This window comes from Magallana gigas, chromosome 8 (genome assembly GCF_963853765.1).
Source record: "Magallana gigas chromosome 8, xbMagGiga1.1, whole genome shotgun sequence".
Taxonomy (NCBI): domain Eukaryota; kingdom Metazoa; phylum Mollusca; class Bivalvia; order Ostreida; family Ostreidae; genus Magallana; species Magallana gigas.
The window spans coordinates 14,955,327-14,983,146 of NC_088860.1; the positions used below are offsets into that span (position 1 = coordinate 14,955,327).

Here is a 27,820-nt window from a genome sequence, read left to right on the forward strand (position 1 = left end):
GTGTATGTTGAAGCAGTTATAATTTTCATACGTAAATAAGTCTTATTTATCAATAAATTATTTGTTCACTGGCTAGTATATACTGTAATATTTACATAATAACGAGACGTACGTTTTTTCCGGAAAATCGTAAGCTGTTAATTGTCCTTTCTTTTTAGCGACATTCTGGAAGTTTCCGATGTCGAGTACGAGCAGGTAATATAGTTTTTATTTTCGATTTAATGTTTATTGCTTTGTTTGATTACTTTATGAATCAATCAAGGTTCGATTTATAACAAATTATAAAGCTGGTCATATTAGTACATATTTAAAAGCAGTGTTAGCCTCAACACTGAAGGTCAGAACTTGGACCGGACGCATTGAACTTGGCCGGTATATAATGAGTGCCTGAAACAATGATGTGGCGATAATTTGAGATTTATGAAATATATTCAGTATTTATTTTTGTTGAATATAAGAAAGTAAAACACTACGTCTGTCGTTTCATATTATGGTGAGAATCCATTGATTTATTTATTTTATTGTGAAAGGGGACAGGGTTTGATATTCTTTTTTTTTTTAGACAAATGTTGACACCACAAAGTGTCAAAAATTAGAACATATGCGGAGTAAATACTAGGTTTTTGTATAATAAAGATAGGATTATCTTCCATTCCAAGGGTATATATATACTCATTGGAGAAGTTTAATGTACAGTACAAGGAGATTCTTTGCAATATTGGTCAATGATGTTGGTATGGTGAGTTTATGTAATTATCGCCATTGATTATGCATCAATAGTAGTAATTTTTTAAGTGAATGCATTGTCACATGATAACAGGCAGACTAAATTAAATTTTAATTAATTTTTTTAGCCATGGTTTTATAGTGAAGATGGCATACTAATTGCATAGATACACCTTCATAATTCTAACATGATCATCTAATAAAACTTTAACACGAGGAAAGGGTAGGATGGTAAAAAAAAAGTACAGTGCATGTTATGAGTTTGATATATTATAAGTAAGTAAGTAAGTAAGTAAGTAAATAATTTATTATAGTGACATGTGTTATAACAATTACAAAATGTTATACAAAATACATAATGAAACACCCGGCCCATTGGGCCTATATGTCACTGCAAATACAATTATAACATAAATATACACATATTACGCATTGCGTTTTTTATACAATAATGATTGTCTGTAAAGGTAAGATTCAATTAAATATTTAGAGGTTTGTCTAGGAAAATTTGACAGTAGAAAAAAAATACAGTCTAAATTTGACATTACCAGTGTTGGATTATATCCTATATTATTAAATAATTCCCTTCTAAAATCAGAATAGATTGTACAATTCAGCAGAAAATGACTCTCGTCTTCTATTTCATTTAATACACAAAAATTACATATTCTTTCATCGAGAGGTTCCCCCTTATATCGCCCCGTTTCAATTCTAATTGGGAGTATCCCACATCTGAATTGTGCCAAAATAGATCTTTGAGATTTTGAGATGTTCATTTCAAGGTAATTTTCAGTTTTAAAATTTGTTTTAATGCTTTTATACAATCGCAATTTTGGTAGTTGATTTATCTTTCCTAACCATTCATTTTCATAAGTAAGAAACAGCTTGTTTTCAAATTCATTAACATCACAGATTGATAAATTATCGTAAATATATAACAGATTCATGGATTCAAATAGTGATTTAATACGTGATGTCCATCTAGATAAACCAGTTTGATTAAAGTCCCACAGGAAAACACGCTTTGTTAGCCGATCGTCCTCCATTGTCAGCAATCGATTCCATAATCGCACGGCGTTAATACAGTGTCTATGATAACAGAGTTTCCATCCAAATTCCCCGTGTAGCGCTGGTAAAGGTGTAAATCTGTGAACGCCTAAGTAAAAACGTAAGGCTCGATTCTGTACCATTTCAATAGAATGATAATTCTGGAGGCCCCACACTTCACTACAGTAATCCAAAACTGGTGCTACACAATTTAAAAACAATTTTTCAAAAGTTGAAATTCCTATTTCTTTATATGGACGAATTTTGGAAATCATGCCTCCGAGAGCGCGTCCACCAGCTTTTGATAAAGTATCGGCGTTGTTTTGGAAATTCATTTTTTCATGAAATATTACACCAAGGTATTTATAATCTGTATTATACTGGAGAATATTGCTGTTAATTTGGAACTGAAAATCGCTTCGGGGTCCTTTTTTCCTAAAATGTATAATTCCTGATTTTTTCATATTTATATGAAGACGCCATTTTTCACACCAGTAAGACACAGTATCCAATATTTTTTGCAAATTTTCTTTTGAGTCGGATAAAATAGCAATATCATCAGCATACAATAAAATACCTAAATTGATTTCGCCCACCGTTATACCTTTCCTCAGTTCTTTAATTTCTTTTGCGAGATCGTTAATGAAAAGAGCAAAGAGGGTCGGTGATAAGTTGTCTCCTTGTCGTACCCCAGCTGAAGTAGAGAACCAGTCGGTACATAGCTCACTGACTCTTACACACGATACTGTGTTTCCATAAATAGATTTTATTGAATTGTAAAAATCCCCGTCGATTCCATTATTTAAGAGGGAGAACTTTAAGAGGTCACGGTCCACTGTATCGAAAGCTTTTTGTAGATCGATGAACGCAACGAATGTTTCTTTTCTATTCTGTATAATACTGTTAAGTGTAAAAACGTGGTCAGCACAAGAGCGTTCACGTCGGAATCCATTTTGCTCATCAACAAGCAGGTTGTTATCTTCTAAATATGATACCAATCTATGATTTAAAATAGAGCTGTACATTTTATAAATAGTTGATAATAGACTGATTCCTCGATAGTTAAGCGGTACTCTTGGGTCACTGTTAGAATCTTTTAAAATAGGACATATAATAGCTTGTCGCCACACAGAGGGAATTATATGGGACTCAAAACATAACATGAAGAGGCGATGAATAACTTCTATTACACAATCGTATTTGAGCACTTCATATGGGATTTCATCTACACCAGAGGATTTTCCATTTTTAGATTTCATAATAACATTTTTCACTTCATCGAGTTCTATAGGTCTGTTAAGGTAAGGATTATGTTCTCTAAGGGGGTCCAGCATATTATTTTCCATGAAGTTTACCGATTCTTTGACACGTTGGAGAAAGGCGTCATTGCTGGCTACATTATACATGTAATGATTGTTGTCTAACAGTGAATTCCATAGCAGTATTTTTAAGAAATGTTACAAGAAATATCATAATGCACTTCTTGATTAAAACAGCTAGCTGCTGGGACATCCTTTGACACTAATATTCAGTTGCAATTTACCATTTAAGCCCATGGGCCACTTGTTCAATTGATATGATGTCAGTATCAAGATTTAATGTGTCAGAACATATGACCGTAGGCATCAATGTTAAAAGCTTTTAAAGAGGATTGGTGGTCAACATATTAACCATCAGATCTACCTAAAATTTGAATATATTAGTATTTTACCTTTAAACTATTATTAGCTATAAAAGAATAATCCATAAAGTGATACTTAAAAATTTTGGGTATTTTCACAATTTTTATAAAGAGCTCTCCTTCTTGCATGTTCTTAAGGAGATCAATACAGTCTAAAAATAGCAATGACATCAAGCCCTCTTTCTTGATAGAATTTAACCCTTATTTTAAGAATTTAAAAAAATTGATGAGAGCTATGGATACCGGTATCTATAAAATTGTTGAGGATATGATAGATATATACTTTTATAAATAAAAAGTGTAACAAATGAATTTGATAAAATGAATTAGAAAGGACTATGTTTGGTATTGTCAAATATCTGCCCCCAATTTTAACCAATATTTATATAAATAGCATTGTATTAATTCAAATTATATGGTAGATGTCTATCACATTAATCTTGATATACGTCATCATCGTCCAATAGCTGCTCATCTTTGACATCACAAAAATGGACACATTCTGACAATTTTGCCAAAAAATAAAAATATTGTCATTTTTCCTTCATATTTTGCCTTTGATAGTATTGAGCACAGGTCTGCTCAAGTACAATTTTAACGTATGTTTTTGTTCTGGTAATTTTGCACATCATAGTTAAAAATGGTACTTGAGCAAGCATGGGCTTAATTGATGTTTCCCAGTCGAAAAACCGTCTGTAAACACCCATTTTTTGCTCCAAAACATTAATTTATCAAAATAAGACAATCTTCCTGACATCATTAATACATTATGATGTCCCAGGGGTGGTCACATTTTACACACTTGAATATTTTAATATGATTTTAACTATCTTTTACCTTATTTTTTAAAGCTCTCTTAGAATGGAAGTTTGAATTTGGGGGCGAGAAATGCATAATATTGCACACAGTCCTTTATAAATAAATTGTAAAGACTTAATATGTTTTAAATATACTGTATGCGGTATACATTCCTTTTATGATTTATTTTGAAATAAACCTCTATAATTGCCATCAAGTCAATCAGATATAAATAGAATGGCCTACATTGCTGTATTCCTTTAGGTTATTTATACTACAAAGACATATGTTAAAGTAAATGAAATGATATTTGCTTTAATTTATTTATAGACATATAATCTAAATGTAAAATACTTTCTATTTTCATCATCGTAAACCCATGGTCGGTCTTCTCTTACCTGAGCTATGAGAAGCGAGTCTGACTATGATAATTTTGTGGGCTTAATTTTGAAACTTTATCCCGACTTACAGATATATTATACTGGCTTGTGACCAGTTCTTGCCGAGTACCATTTCTCGCCAGGACATTGTGACATCATTTTATCAACACATAAAATTACATACGAAAACTGATGTCACAATGTACTGGCGAGAAATGGTACTCGGCGAGAACTGGTCGCACGCCAGTACTGTATGGGTAATTCAGTTGTAACGATGACTACAGGAAGCAGGGTTCAAATAGTGTAGTGAGATTCTTTTTTAAAAATTAATATTAAATCTTATCAAAAGTGTCATCAATTTTTTACTTTGTTTGATATACTTCTGGAGCAAGATGATAACTAAAATAAGAAAAACCACAAAAAATCTTGATATAATCATTGGTATTGTCTGATTATCTCCTTAATTTTTTTTTATTACATTACATGTATTATGCATTTAATTTCCTTTTAATAGGAAGTTTCATTTGCATAAATTATGTGCATCAAAGCCTGAAATTATGATTTATATATCCTGCATATACAGAAGGTACAGGAATATGACTGTATATTTTGATATGCTGAGGCAAGTTCTATATTTTAACCAACTTATACATTGTAAAAAGTTTAAAAAGTGGATTTTTCTGAAATTTAATATGTAGTCTTTTTATGTACAAAAATATCTACTGAAAATGTGCTGATGAAATTTTCATAATTGGACAGGTTTTTTTCATTTGATTATTTACATGATATTTCACAAGGACTTCTGCATAAGTTAATTAAGGAGGGGTAATTATTGAATCATCAAGTCCATCTGTTTATCATTCTGTCCATTTATCTATCCAGTTCTCCATCTGTCAGCCTTCCCCTCTGTGTTGTTTTAGTTCATGACTTTTGCAAAAGCAGAAGAATTCTCCCCAAATACTTGACACTTGTGTTGTCTTCTGCACTGAAGATGGTGTTACCAAGATAAGAAGGAGGTCACTGACCAGGGTCAAGGACAGGTCAACATCAAGAAGCTAATTGTTCAGGAGGCTTGAAAGGGGTGGATGCTAATTAAACTATTAATTGATCTTAGAAAATTTTAGATCTGCTTGGATCAAGTATTTTATATGCAAATTTGAATCAAGAAAATGTTTTTGAAAATTTTTAGATATTAAGAATTTAACCATTAAAATTTTAATAGATTTTAGAACACAGTAAATCATAAATATATTTGTAACTTGCTTATCGAGTTTTGTTATAACTAATTGTAAAGGAAATGTGTAATTTATTATCTTGTATGTGTCCATTCAATGGCACACATATAGAGAATATTCCCAGTCTTTGTTTTCCCTTAAACTAGTTCTCTCAAGAAGACACTCTAGAAGACATGTTTTGAACAACAAAATTGATAACAGTTTGGTGCTTCTGGCCTATAGGAGATAAAAATTTCAGAGTTATCTCACATTTTTATGAATGAGGTTCTATAAGCTAGCCAGTAGATGTTCTTTTTTGGGCACTGTATCATAAAGTGTTTATTGAATTCATATGTGATTATGAAGACTGGAGTAAGTACTTAATGATTTGAATGCATGTGTAAATTTATAGGTGTTTGCTCTGACTGCAGCTAATATATCACCTGTTGAAGCAATCCTTCTTTTGCTGGGTTTAAATTGAAGTGGATTATTCAGGTTATTCAAACTCAAGATTTCTTTTGACCCATGTAATGGTTCTAGAATTTTATCTTAAATTTTAAAAATGTCATGGTTTGAAAATTTTCTACTATTAATAGAGATGAAATATATATGACTATTTTAATTATGAGAAGATTTTCAATTTTTAATGGTACATATTTATTCATAAAAATGAGTCATATTGTAATTATACATTTAAAGGTAATTCAGGAACTTCTATTGAGCAAGCACCAGGGTTACAATATTAATGCATTAGACAGTACACAGATTTATGCATGCTGACAGTATTACGGTGTAGATGGAAAGATATATCCTTTCACAAAGTTCCCCAAGGTAAAATAGCAAGGGCAATATCGAGTGCAGAAAGGTTATAATCCAATAATGCTAACTGGTGCAGATTTATATATAGTTTTGAAAGAAAAAATAAACAGTATTCATCTATTTGGAATGTGAATCGGACCATTTTTTAAAATTCAGATAAAACATTTTTAGTGATAGGGTAAGTTTTCTCCTATAAAAGTCACAATGCTCAAGATTTACAGTGTTTTAAATTTATGCATTAAATTTGTATCAGGCTTAGGGTTAAATGCTAATCATCATCTAAATGCTTGCAATGCATTACTTTTAAATTATATAGTTTTTGTACAAAAAATCTAGAGATAAATATACATGTATCAAGATTTTGGATGTGTGGATATGTAATTTACATGATTATATCATTGTAATCTAGCTATTGCATGAAAAGGAGTTCATTATAAGTTCAGAATATTTTATAAAGCTGCATAAGGATTTGTAAGTTGATCATTATCGTGGAATAAAAATGCTGTTAGATGCCTGATCAAACTGAACTTGGAGTTACCATGATATACATGCATTTATGTAGAAAAAGCTAGGTTTCAGATTACCTATTATGATGTAAAATTGATCTACAGCTTACAGCTGTACTACATGTACTATATATATACATATGTGTTTAACCCCCCCCCCCCCCCCCATTCTTCTGGTTCTGTAGAGTGGTTTATACATAATTCTTTATAGGCACGTAGCATCAGGGTAGGCCACTTTTTATTGCAGCAAATATTTTTCTTAAATTTACATATTAAAAATTGCATAAAGATGGAGTTCCCTCCCCACTCTTCTGGGAGCACGTAAAAAAGTTGAAGGGAGAGGAAGGAAATTCAATATTAAAAATTAAAGGTTAAAAACGATGCTCAGTGCCTGATTCTAAAGGGTACACTAATTTATGAACATTTCTTGATTAATATTTCCTATACCTACAGACTGATGTGCCATGAAGTTGGTGTGGGAACTCAAATGAAATCTACACCTGCCACGCTATAGGAACAAATTCACAGGTAATTTCATGGTCAGTTGAGGAAAAATAGAGAGGTTTTTTTTTTTTTTGAGCTCTGCAATTTGCTTTGATGGGGAACCAAATGTTTTCTGTCTCGACAATTCTCTATAAACATATACCCTGACTTTCATGCACTGGAAAGGAATTCGGGTGAAGGTTATACCCACATATATACCGTATATATACTGTTAATAGATATGTTAATAGACTGTATGCATTCTTAGGATATAATTACAGGGTGTTCAGGAATACCTTCAGTAGGATCGTTTTACTTACTTGGTATTGTCCTCTTTTTTTGGTGAGAAGTAAGAACTTAAACCACGAACTGTTTTGATTTGTGAATTGTATGTGTTTCATTCAGGGGTGTCCCACAGCTAAGAAATGTGTTTTCTTCTATTTTATGTTATAAACATGTGCTAAATGAAATAATGACTAAATTATATGTATCATTATGTTACATATTTTGTTGTTAGAAAGCTATAGAGCCTAAAATGGGTCCCATGCATGAAAAATTTTATGATATGATCCATATTTGTAACACTAATAAGAATGAAAAAATCTTAATATTATAATGTAGCATGAATGCATAACATTTGTAAATAGAAATGCATTCTTCCTGGGGTTGGAAATATATAGATATGCACTAAAAATCTAAAATATATTTACATTCATTAAGAATGATTACTGATATTGGTGGTAATTCACAGTTCCATAGAAATTACAGGACTGAATTCTACACAATCCAGTTCTAAACTGTTTATCTGTTGGTCTGAGATGTTTCAATTCCTGCTTTGTATTAATTATTTTCTCTCTCTCTCTCTCTCTCTCTCTCTCTCTCTCAGGTGTTTTGACATAAAAAATATTTTAACCTGTTTTGAAATTCATTGAAGTGATAATTTGGTTTGTTACACAAATAATTGAAATTAATGGAGATTTTAGCATTTCTCTCTGTCAACAGATGTGTGTTGGAATTTTGAATTGATGTCTATAACCACAATGTATAGATATGTTATATGTGTCTCACTTTGTAGGCATATATTGACGTAATTGATTAAACAATGTCCAAATCGGATGATCCATTGATATCGGAGGAAGATCCTATTGGAAATCATCAGGTTGATGATGAAGATGAAGAAGAGGAGGAGGATATTGAAGAGTAAGTGTTAATATTAAAGATTCCTTATTGAACTTGAAGAACAAATATTGGCATATTAGCATTTGAAAGTGGGTTTTGAATACATGTATTTAGTAGACTAAGTACCATACATTATTGTAGATATATTTTTGGGGTTGAGATTTATCAAATTCATCAGTTATATCCTTTAAAAAGCAAACAGGATAGCAAGTTTTTAATTTTTTTTTTTTTACAAATTTTTACTCTCACTGTTTTTGTATATACTCAACAATTGAAGCCCATATTGGATCTTATGATTACAAGTGTGCCATGCTCTTAGCTTCCCACAGTGAATCAATTTTTCAAGTGGTACACTTACATTACATGATTGATACATCTAGATGTAGGGTACATGTATTTTTTCACCCGGTAGTTAAAACTTAAGAGTGAGATTTGAATGCTTGTACTTACTATGAAACATGATGTGAATATATATATTGTGGGTCAACTGCATCAGTTTATATACATGTATATTTGTATTATTTATAAGAAGAATTATATTGTTACTTTCTGAAACACTGCATGGCTCTAGGGTACAAATTATTAGAGATATTTACGTTTTGCTTTAAAATTTTATTTATATGATTTCAGGCTTATGGACACTGAGTGTCAGGCCACTTCTGGACTAGACCTGCGGTATTCCAGGCGGAAAGGCAAATACAAGTCAGCCATGAAGTCCCTTTTACCTATCCGATTCACAAAAACGTGAGACACTGTCAAGTTCAATAAAATACAGTAACTACGAACATCTCTTACAATTAAAGTATGCTAACAGCAAAGTCAGTTCATTCCCCGAATCTTGAAATTGTCTAGAAAATAGTTATTGGAGATATTGTATTTTGGTTATGATAAATCATCTCTCATTCCTTGGGCTTCCCTAGGACTGTGTTTTACTGTAATTATAGATTTGAGGAAAAGAGCTAGGTCAGAATGATCTATTTTGAGTTACAGCATACAACTATATTTTAAAAATGAATTAGATTAACAAAAATAACATTTGATTTAATCAAATTATAACACCTTAAACCAAAAATAAATTACCATGTATGTGAAGATTTGAACTTTCAACATTTCCAACTGACACTTTGGTTTCTTTCTACAGCCCCAAGGATGAGCTGCCAGAGGCTACTGCTGGCTTTTTCTCTCTGATGACCTATGCATGGCTGACACCAATTATGTGGAAAATCAATCGAAAAGGCACCGACTTCCTCCAACATATGAGATGTCCCGATGTCAACCGAGCAGAGATCAATGCAGAAAGGTTAGAGGGCATTGTTGATAATGTTTGTTATACTGTAAATATTGCTTGCAAGTTGCAACTTTAAGATTCTGCATACATGTTTGGTAGATTTAATGATTTCATCCGAGCTGTTCTATATTTGTAGGCTTGATCGAATATGGAAGGAAGAGTTAAAGGCCAAAGGTCCAGAAAAAGCCTCATTTGCCAGAACACTATGGAAGGCGAGCAGAACCCGCGTCATTATTGGAGGGTTGACCTTCATCATATCCATGTCCTTCAGCTTTGCTGCTCCGGTATGGGTCTACTCTTATCAAAATCATTAATGAAGAAAAGGACATGTAACTACAACATCATTTATTTCAGACTCCTAACCCCTCCCCCTCCCTGTCCCTCTCCACCACTCCCCATGAACTAGCACCCCTGCCATCAAACTTTCAGGAAGTGGGATATGTTGAAATTACTCATTTTGTTCTTGTTTCTGTGTCAATCCCTATAGCCCCACTCTTAGTTGTTAATTTCATTTTCTTATACCTGGGTAACCATATTGGCAGGTACAGTAGTACTGATGCTGAATATCATTCAGTTATCCTATCGCTATCCTATCTTTAAGAAAGTTGTGCAACTCACTATATCTGATGTCCTGTAAATTATATAACTCTCAATTTTTTTCAGGCATTTGTGTTAAGAAAAATCTTGGATGATCTATCAGCTGGAAATGACAACATCACCTTGGCCATTGCATTGGTTATTATAATGGCTGCCATGGAATTTTGTAGGTCCATGTTCTTTGCACTTGGTTGGGTGACAAATTATACCACAGGTATGCTCCTATACATGTACATATATAAGACTTCTTATGAGTAGATTTTGAATGCATTGACAGATTTTTGAGTCATCATTTGGGACTTTTTATACAATATTTTACCAATGTTTATTTTCTGTAGGTTTGCGTATGAGAGGAGCTGTACTTAGCATGCTTTATAGCAAAATTTTACGACTTCGTGGCTTGAAAGACAAGACTGTTGGAGAGGTAGGCTTTTTCATTTAATTATTCATAATAAATAACTTAAAATCATATTAATACTTGTAATCAAATATTAAAGAGTCAGAGAATAAAATCAATGCCTTACAAATTTACACTTATCATGTTTTGCCATGAATTTCATTTGCGTCTGGATATTTTTGTAGCTTGTGAACATATGTAGCAATGACGGACAGCGGCTGTACGATGCTTTTGCCATTGGTCCTCTTCTGATTGGTGGACCAGTTATCCTAATGTACGGAATAATCTACACAGCATTTCTGATTGGTCCATGGGCCCTTGTAGGCAGTGCCACTTACCTCTCGTTTTATCCATTTATGGTGAATATATTATTTATTTAGATCAGCTTGACAATTCCACTAATGTAATAATTTTCCTAGCAAATGAGTCCATACTCAATGCTGTAGGCCTAAAATAAGGTGCCAAAAATGGAAGAAAGAAAAGTAATCATTTCTATTTACCGGTATATGGAACTACAATTGACTAAGTTCTGTTTGTTCTGTTTGATTGGCTATTTCTTCACATAAGACCTGAACAGTCTCACTTTGCATGTCAATGCATGGATTTGAATATGTGAAATTTGTGTTCCAGGCTTTCATCAGCAAAATCACAGCTCATTTCAGAAGAAAAGGGATAGTCATCACAGATAAGAGGGTAATCTAAGAATTCACAGCTCTCACTCTTCAATTCAAAGATATTTGTGAAAAGTTGAACACCTCTATCTTGACCTGTGATATCTCTAATAACATGGAAGTGATTTAAACTGTTTTCTTCTTGTATTTTAACCATTTTATCATTGAACTTCGAGGGTTTTTTTCTTCAAAACACACCTTTTCACTCTATGCACAGTTGTGAGGACTTCAATATTTATTTAATCATGGTTGGTTAGAATATCTTGTCAGTGCGTGTACTTAATGCCGTGTAATTTATTTTTAAGCGCTTGTTTTCTCTGCAGGTGAGAATGATGACAGAACTGTTGAACTGTATCAAGCTGATCAAGATGTACGCTTGGGAGAAGTCTTTTGCCAGAACTATTGCAGGTTTGCATTATAAATATAAAGCCATCTAAATAACAGAGATGGTTTTACAAGGATCATTTTCTAAAAACAGGATCTAGTCTAGATAGTGTTCATACCCTAGCTTCTTCAAGGAGACTGGATGATCAACAAATTGCCCATCATTCTTACTTTAATTCTAGATATGGATTGTTTTAGCCACAGCAATTATTCAGTAACGAAAAATTCTAATTATTCGAGCTTTAGAATTTGAATATTATCCTACATCCTCAAACAGGGCTTTTCTTATGGAGATAAATACAGTCTAAAAAAGGGTACAACCATCCAGCTCCCATAAAGGAATATATCTACAGTCAAACTTCGTTGTCTTGAACCAGATGAGAGTGTTTAAAACCTTTGAGATATTCGAGTATTCGAGATATCAAGGGTTAAATAGTTAAAAAAATAAGTGGTTAGGACTTACAAATCACTTCGACATATCCATTGCTTTCAAGATATCAGTGTTTGAGACATTGGAGTTAAACTGTATGTTGTTTTATAGGGATAAGAAGTCAGGAGAGGAAGGTTCTGGAGAAGGCCGCCTACATCAACAGTATCAGTACCTCGGTGGCCCCCATGGTCCCTGTCATGGCCTCCGTGTTTGTGATCGTCGCCCACGTAATGACCGGGAACCCCCTCAATGCAGCACAGGTACTAGTGACAAGAAGCATAACCTCTGTCTGACAAACTTTTTGTTATTTATTACTTATAAGAAAAATAAGAGAAATTTAAGAAAAATATAACACTTTAATACTGTATTGTCTAAACATGTAGATACACGTATATATTTATTTTACATCCATATCCAAGGACTTAAGTAAAGAGTATAAGTCAATCATACAAAGTTTTTGGAAACAATTATGAAAGCTAGAATATTGAGTTGATTTTCAGTAGAAATTTGACAAATCAGAATTTTTACAGTCATTAAAATTTAAAATTCTCTAATTACTATAGTTTTTTTAATAATTCTGTTTATCATTATCATATTATATAAATAGTGACTGTTTGGAAGGGTAGATGTTGAAATTGACACCCCGAGACAACCATTGTCAACCGACGCGAAGCAGAGATTGACAATGGTTTTCGAGGGGTGTCAATTTCAACAGTTACCCTTCCATAACAGGCACTATTTATTTTATTATACTGAATGTCTTAATTTTAAAGAAAATTTTACTGTTTTATATAGAAATGAAGTGAATTCAACGGTGAACCGTACGTGCATAATTTACGCGCATGTAACAATTCGTTGTGTTACTTGTTGCCAAGTGTGTTTCTAACGCTGAGGGTAATAGAACGGATTACCAACTGCGTCTAAACCAATCAGATTTCAGTATTTAACATGAAAGTATAATAAACATGAATGTTAACCAAGATAGTCTAAGAAATTTCAACAGAGACTTAGAAAATACATTTGAACTTTGAAATCTTGACCATCAATATCTATAACTACCATTTACATTACAAAACAGTTTAAAAGTCTTTGTATGTTTTTATTTACATATTTACCTTCAATATGTGAATTCCTTGGATATTTCATAGTTTGTTATCAGCCCTTTTAGATAATAAACTGTAGTTTGATTTAGACAAAAATAAAAAATGGCCAATATTATTAGGTTCCAAATGTCAATATTTCCTATAATATACTGTAAACGTATTACATATGGCTGCAAATTCTTTTTGGTGTTTTTTGCAGAAAGACCCTTATACTAAATCAAGTACATTGCTAAATGCCATTTATATATTAGAATAGGCACATTCAGAAATACACTTGTTCAAATCCAAACTAACTTGTTGGAAAATCATTTTCCACCCAATATCTTGCACGCTAAATTATATGTTTACAGTAAGTAGTATATCTCCCTTCAATTATAAGGTAATCTTGTTGATTGTATACATCATTGAGATCTGTGATTTCAGGCCTTTACAATGATAGCGGTGTTTAACGCTATGAGATTTTCTCTGGGAGTCATTCCTTATGCAGTGAAAGCTCTGGCTGATGTGTATGTGTCCACACAAAGGTGCAAGGTAAAACAGGAACAATAACTCTGCATGACCAGGATCTTCTTTTTTTATAGGTGCCGAGGCATGTGACAAATAACTTCACTCACCAAACCATTCTTTGGCACAAAAATGATTCACTTCAGCAAAATTGATCAAAGCTATGCACTGCCTTTTTTTTTTTTTGGGGGGGGGGGGGGGGGGCTTATAATATTTTTTTAATGACATGCTTTCTGCTGATGCTTATATAAATTGCAAAGAATATGGTGTTGTGTTAGAGAGTTGCATACCTTGGCAGTCATAGGGGGCGTTGGCAGACAAAGGAGAGCACACATTGCAGATATCCTTAAAAAATATGTGTTTCATAGATAGAACATTGTCACAGTCCTCTTGTTTTTATTTCCAGGCATTTGTTCTGGTATCTATTAACAACAAAGTAAGACCAGTCTTGAACCAATTGGCTCGCATAGTCAGACTGTTGTCTGAAGTGAAAGTTTGTTCTGAGAGGGTTAAGGTACATTCCTCATTCATTCACATTTTCATATTTTCACATTGTTTTTATTATTCACATACAAAGGTACAACGGTAGTCACTGTAGTCTTGTGTGGTGCTTCCTTCCTATATTTGTGAACATGTGTACATTGTATATGAAGATTGAATTTGAACATTAAGTATAAAAGAATATTGAATTTTTATATGAAAGTACTAAAAGTAGTTTTCTCTCAGAGCTGCAAAATTATAGAAAAAAATATACATTTGTATAAATACATAATACCTGGTTAATACACAGATGTTTTTTTTAAGAAAAGAAAAGAACCATTTTGCTCACTGATTAAGTTTCTGTAGGTTTTGTCTATTGCTTGCCAGTGCTTCATATTTTTTTATACATCTTTTTATCCTTTGGATTTTGAGTGTATTATTATTTCTGGGTATTCTAATCAAACTCCATCTATAAATATATATATTGAAATACATATAACAATTTTTTCTCTGAACCAATATTGTTTCTATGCAGAGAAATCAAGATGTCTGCCAACATCTTCTGCTTGAATTGATCTGCTTAATTAATGTTGATTATTATTAACATTCAGAAAGCTGATACTGTAATACAGTGGAACTTCTCATTCATTAACATGTTTGTACTGCAAAATATTGTTGCATTTCACTTGCTTTGATTTAAGGAAGGAGTCTTTTCTGGTTTTTGACTTGTCAAACATAAATTTGATTAAATGTTCATTAAGTCAAGATGAAAGGAAATTAAAATAGTATATTTTTCTTTCTTTTTTTACTATCATACAACTTGGCATAGAAAAAGTAATCAATGTTTAGAATCTAACAAGGACTATATTTTTGGCGTAATATTAGTGTAGGAAAATATCACATGTTTTGCAATTCAGAATTGCTGCAGATTAATGAGTCTGTTTTAGCGTTTTAAAAACAATAACATTAATGTTGGATTTTTTTACTAATGTGAACTAATGATATGATACTGGGGTTTGAGAGTATGTTTTGAAAATATGATTTGCCTATCAAATTAAATTTTATAAGCTTTTTAAAGTGCCCATTCTATACATTGATTTTTGAGAAAAAATCACTTAAATCAGTTTTTCTTTCTTATTAAATGGTCAAAATATTAGCCTTTCTGTCAATTCATATCTTTATATAAAGTCTTCATAATACATAAAAATCAGAAATATTTTATTATTGGAAGCATAAAAATATAATCAAAATTTCTTCAAAATTTAAGAAAATTAGAGGAAATGCGGGCTAAGTAATATCAATTTTAGTATAAATATTTATTCCAGTTGAGTAGTATAAGCTGATAGACATTCTGATATTCTTTCATTTCATTGAAGAATAGAATCTTCAAATCTTAAACAAATGTCCACAGAACTACAAAGAGCTACACTTATTTTCATCATCCTTTACGTTGAGGAAAAAGGTAGTGACCTTGACCTGGCCTTTAGGCGAAAACAAAAAGGTCAAATTTGATTAAAGTGATGGAATCATTTTTTAATATGATCCGTTTGACTGTGTCAAAATTTCATGAATTTTTTCATTTTAAGAACTATGTTTGATAACGAGAAGACTCCTTCCGCTTCAAAATATGAATTATGAATCATGAAGGATGTGAATCAACATTTTGGTTTTGTCAAAATATACAATATTTGGCCACAAATGCATTCTAAAAATTTGTATCAATGCAAAAATCATTTGTAATATTTGAGTGTTGCTCAGGTGAGCAGTGTGGCCTTTGGACATTCTGTGTTTTCTGTTTTAATCTAATGATTTGTATTTCACTTAGTCAAATATACTTATTGTTTGGTATTGTTTTATGACAGAGTCTGTTAATGATGGAGGAGATACAACCCCACACATCACAGATCAACAACCCCAAGTATGCAGTGGTCATCAAGAAAGCATGCTTTGCTTGGGATCAGGATCTGCTGATACAGAATATAGGGCTGCTTGATGTCCAGATTACAGGTATTGCACCCAGGGATTCTAACAATGGCTTCAAGACATCTTTACCGAATCTCACCAATGCATGTATCATAGCATTATACAGATGATTATTTTGCTGAAATATATTAACATTTGCTAATCTGCAATTTTTTATGGCCATAATTTTTTCCAGTTGCAAATGGAAAAACCAGTGGTAAGGATGAGGAAAAAGAAAAACTGAACCAGAGTTCGGATGAGAAAGAGTCAGTGGCTCCCCCTGTACTACTAGACATTGATTTGGTGCTGGAAAAGGTCAGTAAATATGTTCTTTCCTATGGACATTCTTAGATTAATTTTATGGTTACAGTAATATGATGATGGTCAGCAATATTCCTTAGGATGGTGTAAGTATATACATGCATTTTATGAATAAATAAATTTAGAAGCAAATTTTTGTTTTTGATATTTTCCAAATCGGATTTTTAATGATGATGATAATGATGATAGGATTTCTGTTGATGATGATGATGATGATGATGATGATGATGTTTTGTAGGGGAAGCTGTTAGGAGTGTGTGGCAGTGTGGGATCAGGGAAAAGCTCTCTTATATCAGCCATCCTAGGAAGGGTAAGTGGTGAAAGAAGGATTTGTGCAGTATTTAGAAACCATTTGAATTAATTTCTCAAGGATTATTGATATACATTTTATTTAAAGCAATCCTTTTTTTGACACATTTCAGATGATAAAGACATCTGGTAAGGTTGCCGTCAGTGGAAGCATTGCCTATGTCTCACAACAACCTTGGATTCTCAATGCCACCATCAGGGAAAACATCCTCTTTGGAGAGATGTACAATGAGGACAGGTTTGTACAGTCACAAAATGTCAGTACAGTGTCAATGTCAATTTATGGATAATCTCATTTGCAATATTTTTATAAATATCTATGTTACTGTAACAGGTACAAGGCAGCCATTGATGCTTGCTGTCTTCGAGATGATATGGAGACGTTTGTTTCAGGAGATGAAACAGAGGTAATGATTTTGTTATCTTTTACCAAATGATGCAGGGTCCTAAGAACAATAGTAGAGATTTGTCCCAAACTTTCTTTAACAGACCATGCCAGAATTGCCAGTTTGTCAGTCTGAAATGTAAAAAAAAAACACCACTTATCCTAAAGCCTTTTAAGAAGTGTTAGAAAATTGCATGTAATTTCATGCTTGTTGCAATGGCATATGTAAATCAGGCCAGGCTTTACTGATTAAGCTTTTCTATCAGAGATGTACTTTTGCATGGTATACATTTTCATTCAGGTTGGGGAGCGGGGCATAAATTTGAGCGGAGGGCAGAAGCAGAGATTGGCCCTGGCCCGGGCCCTGTACGCTGATAAGGACATCTACCTGATGGACGACCCTCTCTCCGCAGTGGATATCCATGTCGGGAGACATATCTTCACTGAATGCCTTATCAAAGGGCTCAAAGACAAACCCAACAAAACGATTCTTTTTGTCACCCACCAACTTCAGGTAATGAGAGATTACATGCAACTGAACTTGGTATTGATTCTTATATATAGGAGCCATATAGTGATTATCGGTAGTCTGTCTCTCCATCTTATTCCGCTTCTCCAAGATTTTTTTTCCATTCTCCTTCAACCATTCAGTCTCAAACTTCATTCATAGAGCCTATCACAAGTGCTTGAGGATCGACCCCACCCCATCCCAGTTAAATGATGCAATAGGCACGCAAAAGGCACAATTCATATCAAAGTTGCATCAGTTCTTAACACTCAACTTTAATAGGACATCTAAACAAAAATATTCCCTGGCACTGCCTCTCATTTGCATATGAATTTAACAACCTTGTTGTATTATATATGGGTATCATTTTTATATAAGGTTTGTTTTAAGCAATATTTGGTCTTAGGGTATAAATTAGATCAGAAATTTTTCATTAAATGATGATTTTAAAAAAAGGAGTAAAGACCTGGGGGTCTATACTTGGTGTGGGGTGGAAGTAGAGTGGGGTGGTATGGGGATAGGTCCTATCCTTGAGCACCTGTGGAGCCAATGGATGAGGTCATGGGAAAAAAGATATCTCTTTTTAAAATCCTTTTCCAAGGTTATTTTCTCTCCTTTTAACATTGGCTCATGAGGACTCTTGGGTAAAGAGTGTGCTGTGATCTTAAACCATGTTTCCAATTTAGAGGTCAAGGTCATAGCAGATCTTTGTATAAGTTGTTTTTTCTCTCTTTTGCCATACTGTGGAATCATTGAAATTCGTGGTGGCTCAATTTTCGTGGAATTCGTGGGTAGCCCTCTCCCACGAATTTAAATCCTCAACGAAAACAATTTTAGAAAGTGTTATCTTTGTTACTGAAACAGTAGGCTATGCATCCACGAAATTACATCTCCACAAATGAGCAAAAAAGTCATAATCCACGAAAATTGGTCCCCACGAATTTTAATGATTCCACAGTAGTTCAAACTTTATCCTTAGAGTGCTCATGGGTGATGTGCAGTGACTTTGAACTAAATTTTAGGTCAGAGGTTTAGGTCATTTCAGAAAATACATTTTGTAGGCATATTTTTTCTTTCCTTTGTTCCATTTGCTTTATACTTCAACCAAAGAGGTCAAAGCACAATTTTCACAGTTCCCTCATCTGAATGTCCTTCAATAAATTATATGTTTTAAATTTTAAAGGTTCATATAAAGCATGCAAGCAAAAGCATTTATTTCAATGGTTAATGGCAATATAAAACTTGGAGGAAAGTTTCAATCTTTTATCCTGGTATTCTTATAATTTTTCAGTACTTAAGTTCTTGCGATGGAATCATCGTTATTAAAGATGGAATTATCACGGAGAGAGGGAAGCATGAGGAGCTGATGCAGCAGGACGGGGAATACTCCAGTCTCATCAACACGTACTACACTCAGGAGGAGGCCGAGGAAATCGCAGACGGTAAGTTGGAAAATTAAATACGCACACATCTCATTTTAATTAAGTCTGTAGACATGTATAGTGAACAATCTTATGGTGATTTTTATACCTAACTATCTGTTTATTTTTGTTTATATGTCTATCAAAAGAAATAAACAAAATTTAAGATATTTCTTTATTTTTAGGTCCTAGCTAAAATTATTGTGTATATAACTTTTATATCATTCTTTTTTAAAAACTTTTTTCATTTTCTCAAAATTAATGAATATTTCTCTACTAGACCCAATATCACCTGTAAGTCTAAAGGAGAAGCCAGTATTTCCCCATAGCAATAGCAACAACAACAGGAACAGGACGTTGTCCGTCCGATCGGAACTGTCCCAGAGTCCCGGCTCACATACAGGTGTGTTGGATGGAGGACCGGTGCATCCAGGTGTGGACAAACAGCTGTCTGTGACCAGTGCCACCAAGGAGGAAAAAACTAACAGTAAGTTTCTACGGGGGTCAGTTACAAAATTTAACTTGTGGCAGTCAGTCAGTTAGCAGCAATAAGTTAAAGAGTCAGTTACCAGCTGTCAGTTAGGGTTACTTTCATATTATGCCACATAAAGTACTGGGAAAGCTCTGTAAAATAAAAATACAGATAAAATACTGTAAATTGATTAGCCTTAAACTTTACATGTTCTCCACACAAAAATGAAATGATTTGTTTTGTTTCCGGCAGACATTACTGTTATATCCGACTTTTGTATTCCAGAGGGTCGACTGATTGTAGCAGAGGAGACGAGTACAGGCAAAGTCAATTTCAGAACATATGGAAATTACATGCAAGCAGCAGGGGGTTTCTTCATATCTGGCCTTGTCTTGCTTGTGTACATTCTCAGCATTGGAGTGTCCACTGGGACAAGCTGGTGGCTGTCTTATTGGCTACAACAAGGGGGCGGGGTAAGTACCGGGTATTCATATTTGATTGGTTACAATAAGGGGGTAAGGTTGGTTATCACATTCTACTGGCTACAACAAGGTGGGGACGGGGAATAGTTATGATACTCTACTTGCGGGGTGATTATTTATTTTATATTGGCTACAGCAAGGGGGTAAGTATTTATATTCAAGGGGCAGATGAGTAAGCACCTGTAAGTTACAGAAAAGGGTCATTTTTTTAAAATTATGTTTCACTGTTACTCTTGAATACATGACATAAAGACTTTACAGATTAATGAAGAAGATTTTTAATCCAATAATATATTATTAAGCATTGTTTGATTGGGAAGATCGAATGTTACATCTATGAATATCTTATGTATATTATCTTATATTTATTTATATTTTTAGAATACCACGATTGACATGGGCAACAATATAACCATCATGAGTAAAGATATACGTGACAACCCAGAATTGGACTTTTATGCCTTGATTTATGGGATGGGTATAATAGTCATGGTCGTATTAACCCTACTCAGGGCCTTTTTCTTCATGAAGGTATGATAAAATTGGGCTTTTAACCCCTGTTTCAGAAGAATATATTTTCTTTAATTTGCCTTAATTAATGAATATAATGGAAATTTGAAATTAGATCTTTGACCTTGTTTGGTCTTTTTGACCTTCTCTAAATAAGGTCATAAAACTAACGGTAATGAAATTGGATGTTTTGTTTCACTGAAGCTGTAGTTTTGGGAAAGATCAGATTTCTGCTGTTTGCTTAAAAGTCAAACCTTGAATGCTGATATTAAAATTTGAAAATGAGTGCATCAAAGACTAAATTTACTTGTTCTTACACCAGGTCACACTGCATGCATCTAGCAAACTTCATGACAAAAACTTCCTCAAAATTCTGAGATGTCCCATGAAGTTTTTTGATTCAACTCCAATTGGAAGAATAGTAAATCGATTTTCCTATGACATGGATGAAAGTGAGTAAAATTTTTAATTTTAGTTGTATTTTGATATGAATTTAGACAATAGATAGTTTACACTCTCCTTGCTAATTTACTTTACATTTGTATGTAAATTTAATGCAGATACACAAAGTGTAGAAGAAAAAGGTTCATGGTTAAATAAATTTTTTAAAAAGGATAATTAATTAATATATTATATATATCATACAACATTTCAAACTTAATTTAGGATTTTATTTGTTGTTATTGGGTGACTAATCTTTTTTTTTTTTTTTTTTAGTTGATGTGAGGTTACCAGGAAGTGCGGAAGTGTTTCTAATGAATATTCTGATGATTATATTTTCCCTCATAAGCATTGTGTATGTTTCCCCGTATTTTCTGATCGCCCTCTTGCCGCTGGCGATAGTGTTTTTCCTGTTGAACATAGTGTTTACCTCCAGTGTACGCGAGTTAAAGCGATTGGATGCAAAAACTCGATCTCCTTTAATCAGCCATATTACTGCCACAGTTCAAGGCATCAGTACTATCCATGCTTTCGGCAAGTCAACAGAATTCATGGACAGGTAGGTTCATTGATAATTACATTTTATGTTATCATGTACAGAACTTTTGACAGTTTTTAAATTGTTTTTTAGCGATAGCAATGTTAATACATTTACATGTATTTTTATGGCATCTTACATGTATAAAATTCAGAATAATGAAAAATTAATTGATTTATACATGTACTGTACAGAGTTATTTTCACCCAGTGGTTTTTTTTGCCCTACTACACACTACCACTTGAATTTGCCCTGACACATTGAGACCAGTTTTATTAGTTCATTAAGGCTGTGCTTTGAGTGCGCCCTATGGTAATCAGTCTGTCCGTCCAAGAACACTTGTCTGGAGCAGATCTTCTCTCCCCTTGGCCCAATCTGGCTCATACTTCATCCACTGAGTACCTTTGGATAAGGGTGTGCAGTGACTTTGAACCATGTTTCTAAGTAAAAGGTTAAGGTCAGAGCAGAATTATATATAAAATCCTTGTCTGGGGCATATCTTCTCTTCCCTTGGTCCAGTCTAGCTCATACTTCACTCACAGAGTGTCTATGGTCAAAGGGTGTGCAGTGACTTTAAATGTAGTTTGTTGGTCAAGGGTCAAGGTCATATCGGACCACACAAAAATCCATTTTTGTCTCTACACTTAGCCCTATTTGGCTCATATTTCATATAAACAGAACTTTTGAATAAATGGTGTGTAGTGACCTTGAACCAATTTTCAAGGTCAAATGTGAAGGTCATAGCAGAATTATATGAAAAATCCTTGTCAAGAGCATAAATTTTCTCCCTTTGTGCCAGTCTGGCTCATACTTCACCCACATGGTGCTTTGATAAAAGGATATACAGTGATCTTGAATGATGTTTGTAGGTCGAGTGTCAAGGTCATATCAGACCATGCAAAAATTCTTTTTAAGAGCTCCACATAGCCCTTTTTGGTTAATACTTTACTTAATCAGAGCTGTTTAATTAATGATGTGCATTGACCTTGAACCAAGTCAATGTGAAGGTCATAGTGGATCTCTTTAATTATCAGTTTTGGACCATATATTATTTCCCATATGCTTAATCTTGCTTAGATTGAATAAAAACACCTGTATGTAAGGGGTAATGAGATTGAAATAGAAGTTCTATGCTAGCTGGAAAGTTTTAGGCCAAGTCAAAGCAAAATTCTCTGAAAATCTTAATCCTATTGTCCATTATTTAGCAGGGCCCTTTGAAATGATCACCATCTCAATGTTGTCTAGTTAAAAATTGTTTTTAATTAACTCAGAGTTAAATTTGCTTTGACTAGGAGAGCGAAAGGGGCGTAATTAAAACAGAGGTGAATATTTTCCTGTATACAGTAATATCCAAAAACAAGAATTCTGTAATGAATGATTCTATCTTAGCATGCAGATGTCAAATTGGTTTATACTGGTAGCTTTATCATGTTTATTTCTAAATCTCTTGGAGGTACTGGTTAATGTGATATGTTGAATGAATTGATAAAAAGAAACCATTACATGTATTTACATGTACATGTAATGTTTTACAATGAGTGTTATTTGGGTGGTTGTGTATTGTAGATTTCACCAGCTGTTGGACACCAACTCTCTCCCCTTCTTCCTGTTTTCGGCCTCCAATCGTTGGCTGGCTATCCGTCTGGATTTAATCTGTGTTATCGTGGTGGCTGTTACAGGATTACTGGTGATCCTCACTAACATTCCTACAGCGTTAGCGGGAATGGCATTGGCTTTTTCTGTACAGGTTAGTTGACCTTTAACATTGAAATTATCATAAATGAGAGGATGAATTTTATGCAATACTCTCTACCTCAAGTTCCCTCACTGAAAACTGACTATAAAAAGATTCGATTTAATTTTCTGAGAAAATTTAATGTGTCAAACTGCATGTAGATTTATTAACTAAAACCAAAATAAAAGGTTGTCTTTAATTAATATGTTGTCTTTTATGTTGATTCTTATTGATAACTGATAATTCAACTTCATACTTTAAACATTTTACCTGTACGTGAATGAAATCTATGCTTTATCAATAATGTTATTACTTCAGATGACAGGGTTATTCCAGTTCACTGTCAGGATGGCCATTGATACGGAGGCTAGGTTTACGTCAGTAGAAAGACTCGCCCAGTATGAAAAGGTACAGCCTCTGATGTTGATTAATCAATGAGATGTTGTGATTGAGTGCTATGGTTTTGCATAATCATGAGTATCTCATAGAATTTTACGTACTGTAAACCAAATTTGATTTTGATGTGAAAAATTTTACAAGGTTCCCCATCTCTGTCTCAGTATTTCTTGCTTTAAAACAGTCCTCTAATGTCTGTTGTATTTGCTTATCCATACTTACATTTGGTCACGAAAATTAGTTTCAGTCTGCAATCAAGTTTACTGACAGTAAATTGCAAAATAAAGTTGTCCCAAATAAAAAAAATAGTTTTATACCCATTACACAAAATCAAAGAATTAAGTAAAGATTTGTTTTTTACAGAAAATTTTCTTGACAGTTATAGCTCTCAAATTTAAATAAGTTACGGTATCGATAAATACATGTACATGTATAGTGAAATCAAAAATAGTAGATAAGTGATCTGTTTTCTTCTGTACTACCATGTTGTGATAGGAAGCAGAGTCTGAGGGCCCAGAGGTGGACAAGAAGAATCAGCCCCCTGCAGACTGGCCCGACGAGGGCACGCTCATATTCAAACACGTGAAGCTAAGATACAGGGAGAATCTCCCCCTGGCTCTGAAGGGTGTGTCTTTTGATGTCCTGCCCAAGGAAAAAATCGGAATTGTGGGGAGATCCGGATCAGGTACCCTAATTTTGAATCTCACTACATGTAAACTACAGAATACTGATAGTTTACATGTAGCACAAATAGAGAATCATACTTTTTTTATCATTTATGGCAAACTTATGAAGTGATACATGTATGTTTTGGTATCGCATGCAGAATTAAGTTTGATTCATAGGTCTCTGAAAGGGATGATCTATTCATTGTTATATCATTAATAAGATTAAACATTACATTACTTTGTTGAACTTATTTGTAAATAAGTAGATGTATGTTTTACATTTACTGAAATTTTTTAAAGGAAATTACATGAATATTCACTGTTTTTTTCCAGGAAAGTCATCACTCGGCGTAGCCTTGTTTCGATTGGTGGAGCTGGAGTCTGGAACCATCAAGCTGGATGGGATTGACATCTCCACACTGGGTCTGCAGGACCTCAGGTCCAAGCTGTCCATCATTCCTCAGGACCCGGTCCTCTTCATAGGAACCATCAGGTCAGTCATTACACAGCATATGTAAAGGAAAATTAATCTAACATGAAGATTCTTTGACTAATCTGATTAGAACCAGTGATTCACTTCAACTATTTTATGTCCCGATGTAAAGATCAACATAAAATTATTGCAGTGGATTGAGATCTTACTGTAATCTGATTGTAGTCCTTTAAGTAAATGTTTTGGAACTGATCTGTCTAGTGTATAGAAAACTTATTGGATAACAATAAGATTATGTTACATACATGTAAATGTACATACAGAGTTCATCCTGAGTGATTAACAGAAAATGTGTTCAGCTGTCTGATATATGAGATTCTATTGAAGGTATAACCTGGATCCCTTTGGGGAGTACAATGATGAGGCCCTGTGGTCAGCCCTGGAAAAGTGCCACATCAGAGAAACTGTAAGTCACATTCAGTATGTAAACATGTACACAGTCAGGTGTTGTATCAAAGAAACTGGGAGTTACATGTGTCTGCTTTCAGGGGTTAAATACCGAAGCTTAATAATTTTACCGTAAAATGTAAAAGCTATCTGTAAGAAGAGATGATTATGCTTTTAAGAATTTCTAACGAGACATGATGCATGATGTTACAATTCACACATAACTGTTACAGTTTGCAAACCTATTGTAAACATATTATATTTAGTGTCTACAATATTTGGCGAAAATGATTTTTCAACAAGAGCATGGGTTTGTTTTAGTGCATTTCTAAATGTACCTACCAGCCAAATGTAATACATTTACAGTAGTTCATAGTGCCTCAAGTTTATTGATTGAAGGTTTTTGATTCTCCTATACCTGTGCCCCAGTAACTGATTATTTGTTTCTCTAAATATATGTAGATTGCTTCCATGGAAAGTCAGCTGGACTCCCAGGTGATAGAGAATGGGGAGAACTTCTCCGTAGGAGAGAGGCAACTCATGTGTTTGGCCAGAGCTCTGCTAAGACACAGCAAAGTATGTACACTACAAGCACAACATTCTTTATTTAAGTATACTTAACAAATTTTATTTCATTAAATGTTCATGCATCATTGCTTGTATTAGAGCAACCAATGCCTTTAGTTCATGTATTTAATTTTTTTTCATTTTATCAACCTTAGCTTGTTTTTTTTTTTAAGATTAATTCAATAATATTAGATCTGAATTTGATCAATTCATGTTGATGTTGTCTTTGAAAGTAAATAACATTTAGTCTCCTCCGTGAATAGCAATCTTATATACATGTACATGATTTGGTTCAGTATTATCTTAGATGAATGGTTTGAAAATAAGTGAGTACCCCCATCAAATGTTGTATGATATAAGTGATTGGCGAGTCAATGACTTTAGTGAATTGGTTGATTGTAGATTCTGATGCTTGATGAAGCCACTGCTGCAATTGACACAGAAACAGACGCGCTAGTGCAGACGACAATCAAGGAGGCTTTCTCAGACTGCACCATGCTAATCATAGCTCACAGACTGAATACAGTCTTATCTTGCAATCGTATCCTGGTCATGGAGGAGGGAAAGGTAACAATAGCATAGGGGAGAAATAGCTTGATACAATCATGTACAATATTTACATTCCACAATAATTGTATGTAAAATGTTTTGAAAGCTACAGAATGAAATAAAACCATAACAAACAGAGTATCGCTTCTCAAACTTAACATAAAATTATGGAGTTTTTATCTTGATGTCTCAAACATTGATTGCTGTTGAAGTGCAACACACAAGCGAAAATCATACTTCATGGTTTGAATCATTATTTTTCTTAAAAAGATATAGTCTCATAGTTGCTATGATTTGTGCAAACAACTTTTTATAATGTGCTACTCATTTAGTTACATGGAAGTAGCAATATAGAAATGTACTAAATGTGTAATCCTGATGTTACAGGTTGCTGAGTTTGATACACCTGGAAAACTCATGTCCAACTCCAATTCAAAGTTCAAGATGATGCTGGATGCCACAGAAAACCATACATTATGACCAAACTATAACATAGAACCTGTTAGCAAAATAATATTTTAATTTTTTATAAGATTATATTGTTTATAGGGCTTTGATGTCTTTTTGAATGACTGGAATGTAAGGCTGGGTATCGCTCACTGGTACCCGAGACCAAGCTCAGTATTAGATGTACATGTAGTTGGATTTGTTTTCTGAGTTAGATCATTTCATTTCCAATTTTTTAGAATTACTTTTTCAATATACAGGCTGATCAATGTGGTTTTGAATCATTATCACTCGTGCATTTATATATGCAAAAGCTGTGAATATATAAAAAAAATTTGGGGGGGGGGGGGGGGGTGGTGGGAGGAGGGGGACTAGAAAGCTTTTACAATTTTATCTTGCTCTTCTTCAGAATGGTAGTGGAATAGTTGAAAAGGTATCAATTTGAGTTTGAAGGTATAGGTGTATTAAGTTTAATTTGTGATGAGAGTTGTGGTCTTTCTACAGTCGAGAAGTATGCTATTTTTAAGGAATGCAAATGATAT

The 27,820-nt window shown here is 33.6% G+C and overlaps 1 protein-coding gene across 5 annotated transcripts; it reads left to right on the forward strand.

The window, feature by feature from the left end:
• Positions 1-173: 173 nt before the first annotated feature.
• LOC105348318 (ATP-binding cassette sub-family C member 5) lies at positions 174-27,618 on the forward strand. Of its 5 annotated transcripts, none has more exons than XM_034472789.2 (34): positions 6,009-6,341; positions 6,546-6,677; positions 7,625-7,699; positions 8,730-8,854; positions 9,464-9,577; positions 9,975-10,133; positions 10,258-10,405; positions 10,785-10,932; positions 11,057-11,142; positions 11,301-11,474; positions 11,746-11,808; positions 12,110-12,194; positions 12,712-12,860; positions 14,614-14,721; positions 16,550-16,694; positions 16,846-16,964; positions 17,209-17,280; positions 17,393-17,517; positions 17,614-17,686; positions 17,966-18,178; positions 19,464-19,614; positions 19,874-20,080; positions 20,351-20,538; positions 20,929-21,078; positions 21,380-21,509; positions 21,775-22,057; positions 23,603-23,783; positions 24,090-24,179; positions 24,663-24,852; positions 25,169-25,328; positions 25,656-25,734; positions 26,178-26,291; positions 26,685-26,849; positions 27,219-27,618. In XM_034472789.2, exons 4-34 carry the CDS (start codon positions 8,757-8,759, stop codon positions 27,309-27,311), a joined length of 4,260 nt encoding a protein of 1,419 aa, XP_034328680.2. In that variant the 5' UTR covers positions 6,009-6,341; positions 6,546-6,677; positions 7,625-7,699; positions 8,730-8,756; the 3' UTR covers positions 27,312-27,618. The 5 variants fall into 5 exon arrangements, with proteins under 5 accessions (XP_034328677.2, XP_065924077.1, XP_034328680.2 ...); XM_011457685.4 differs by lacking the exon at positions 14,614-14,721 and adding an exon at positions 14,127-14,234 and having other exon boundaries at positions 6,013-6,341; XM_034472786.2 differs by lacking the exons at positions 6,009-6,341; positions 6,546-6,677; positions 14,614-14,721 and adding exons at positions 174-195; positions 14,127-14,234.
• Positions 27,619-27,820: the final 202 nt, after the last annotated feature.

Coding starts and splice junctions, on each gene's coding strand:
- LOC105348318 (XM_034472786.2), top strand. CDS start 8,757: ATGTCCAAATCGGATGATCCATTGATATCGGAGGAAGATCCTATTGGA. Junction 21,079..21,379: donor GGGCCTTTTTCTTCATGAAG/GTATGATAAAAT, acceptor TTCTTACACCAG/GTCACACTGCATGCATCTAG. Junction 26,850..27,218: donor TGGTCATGGAGGAGGGAAAG/GTAACAATAGCA, acceptor CTGATGTTACAG/GTTGCTGAGTTTGATACACC.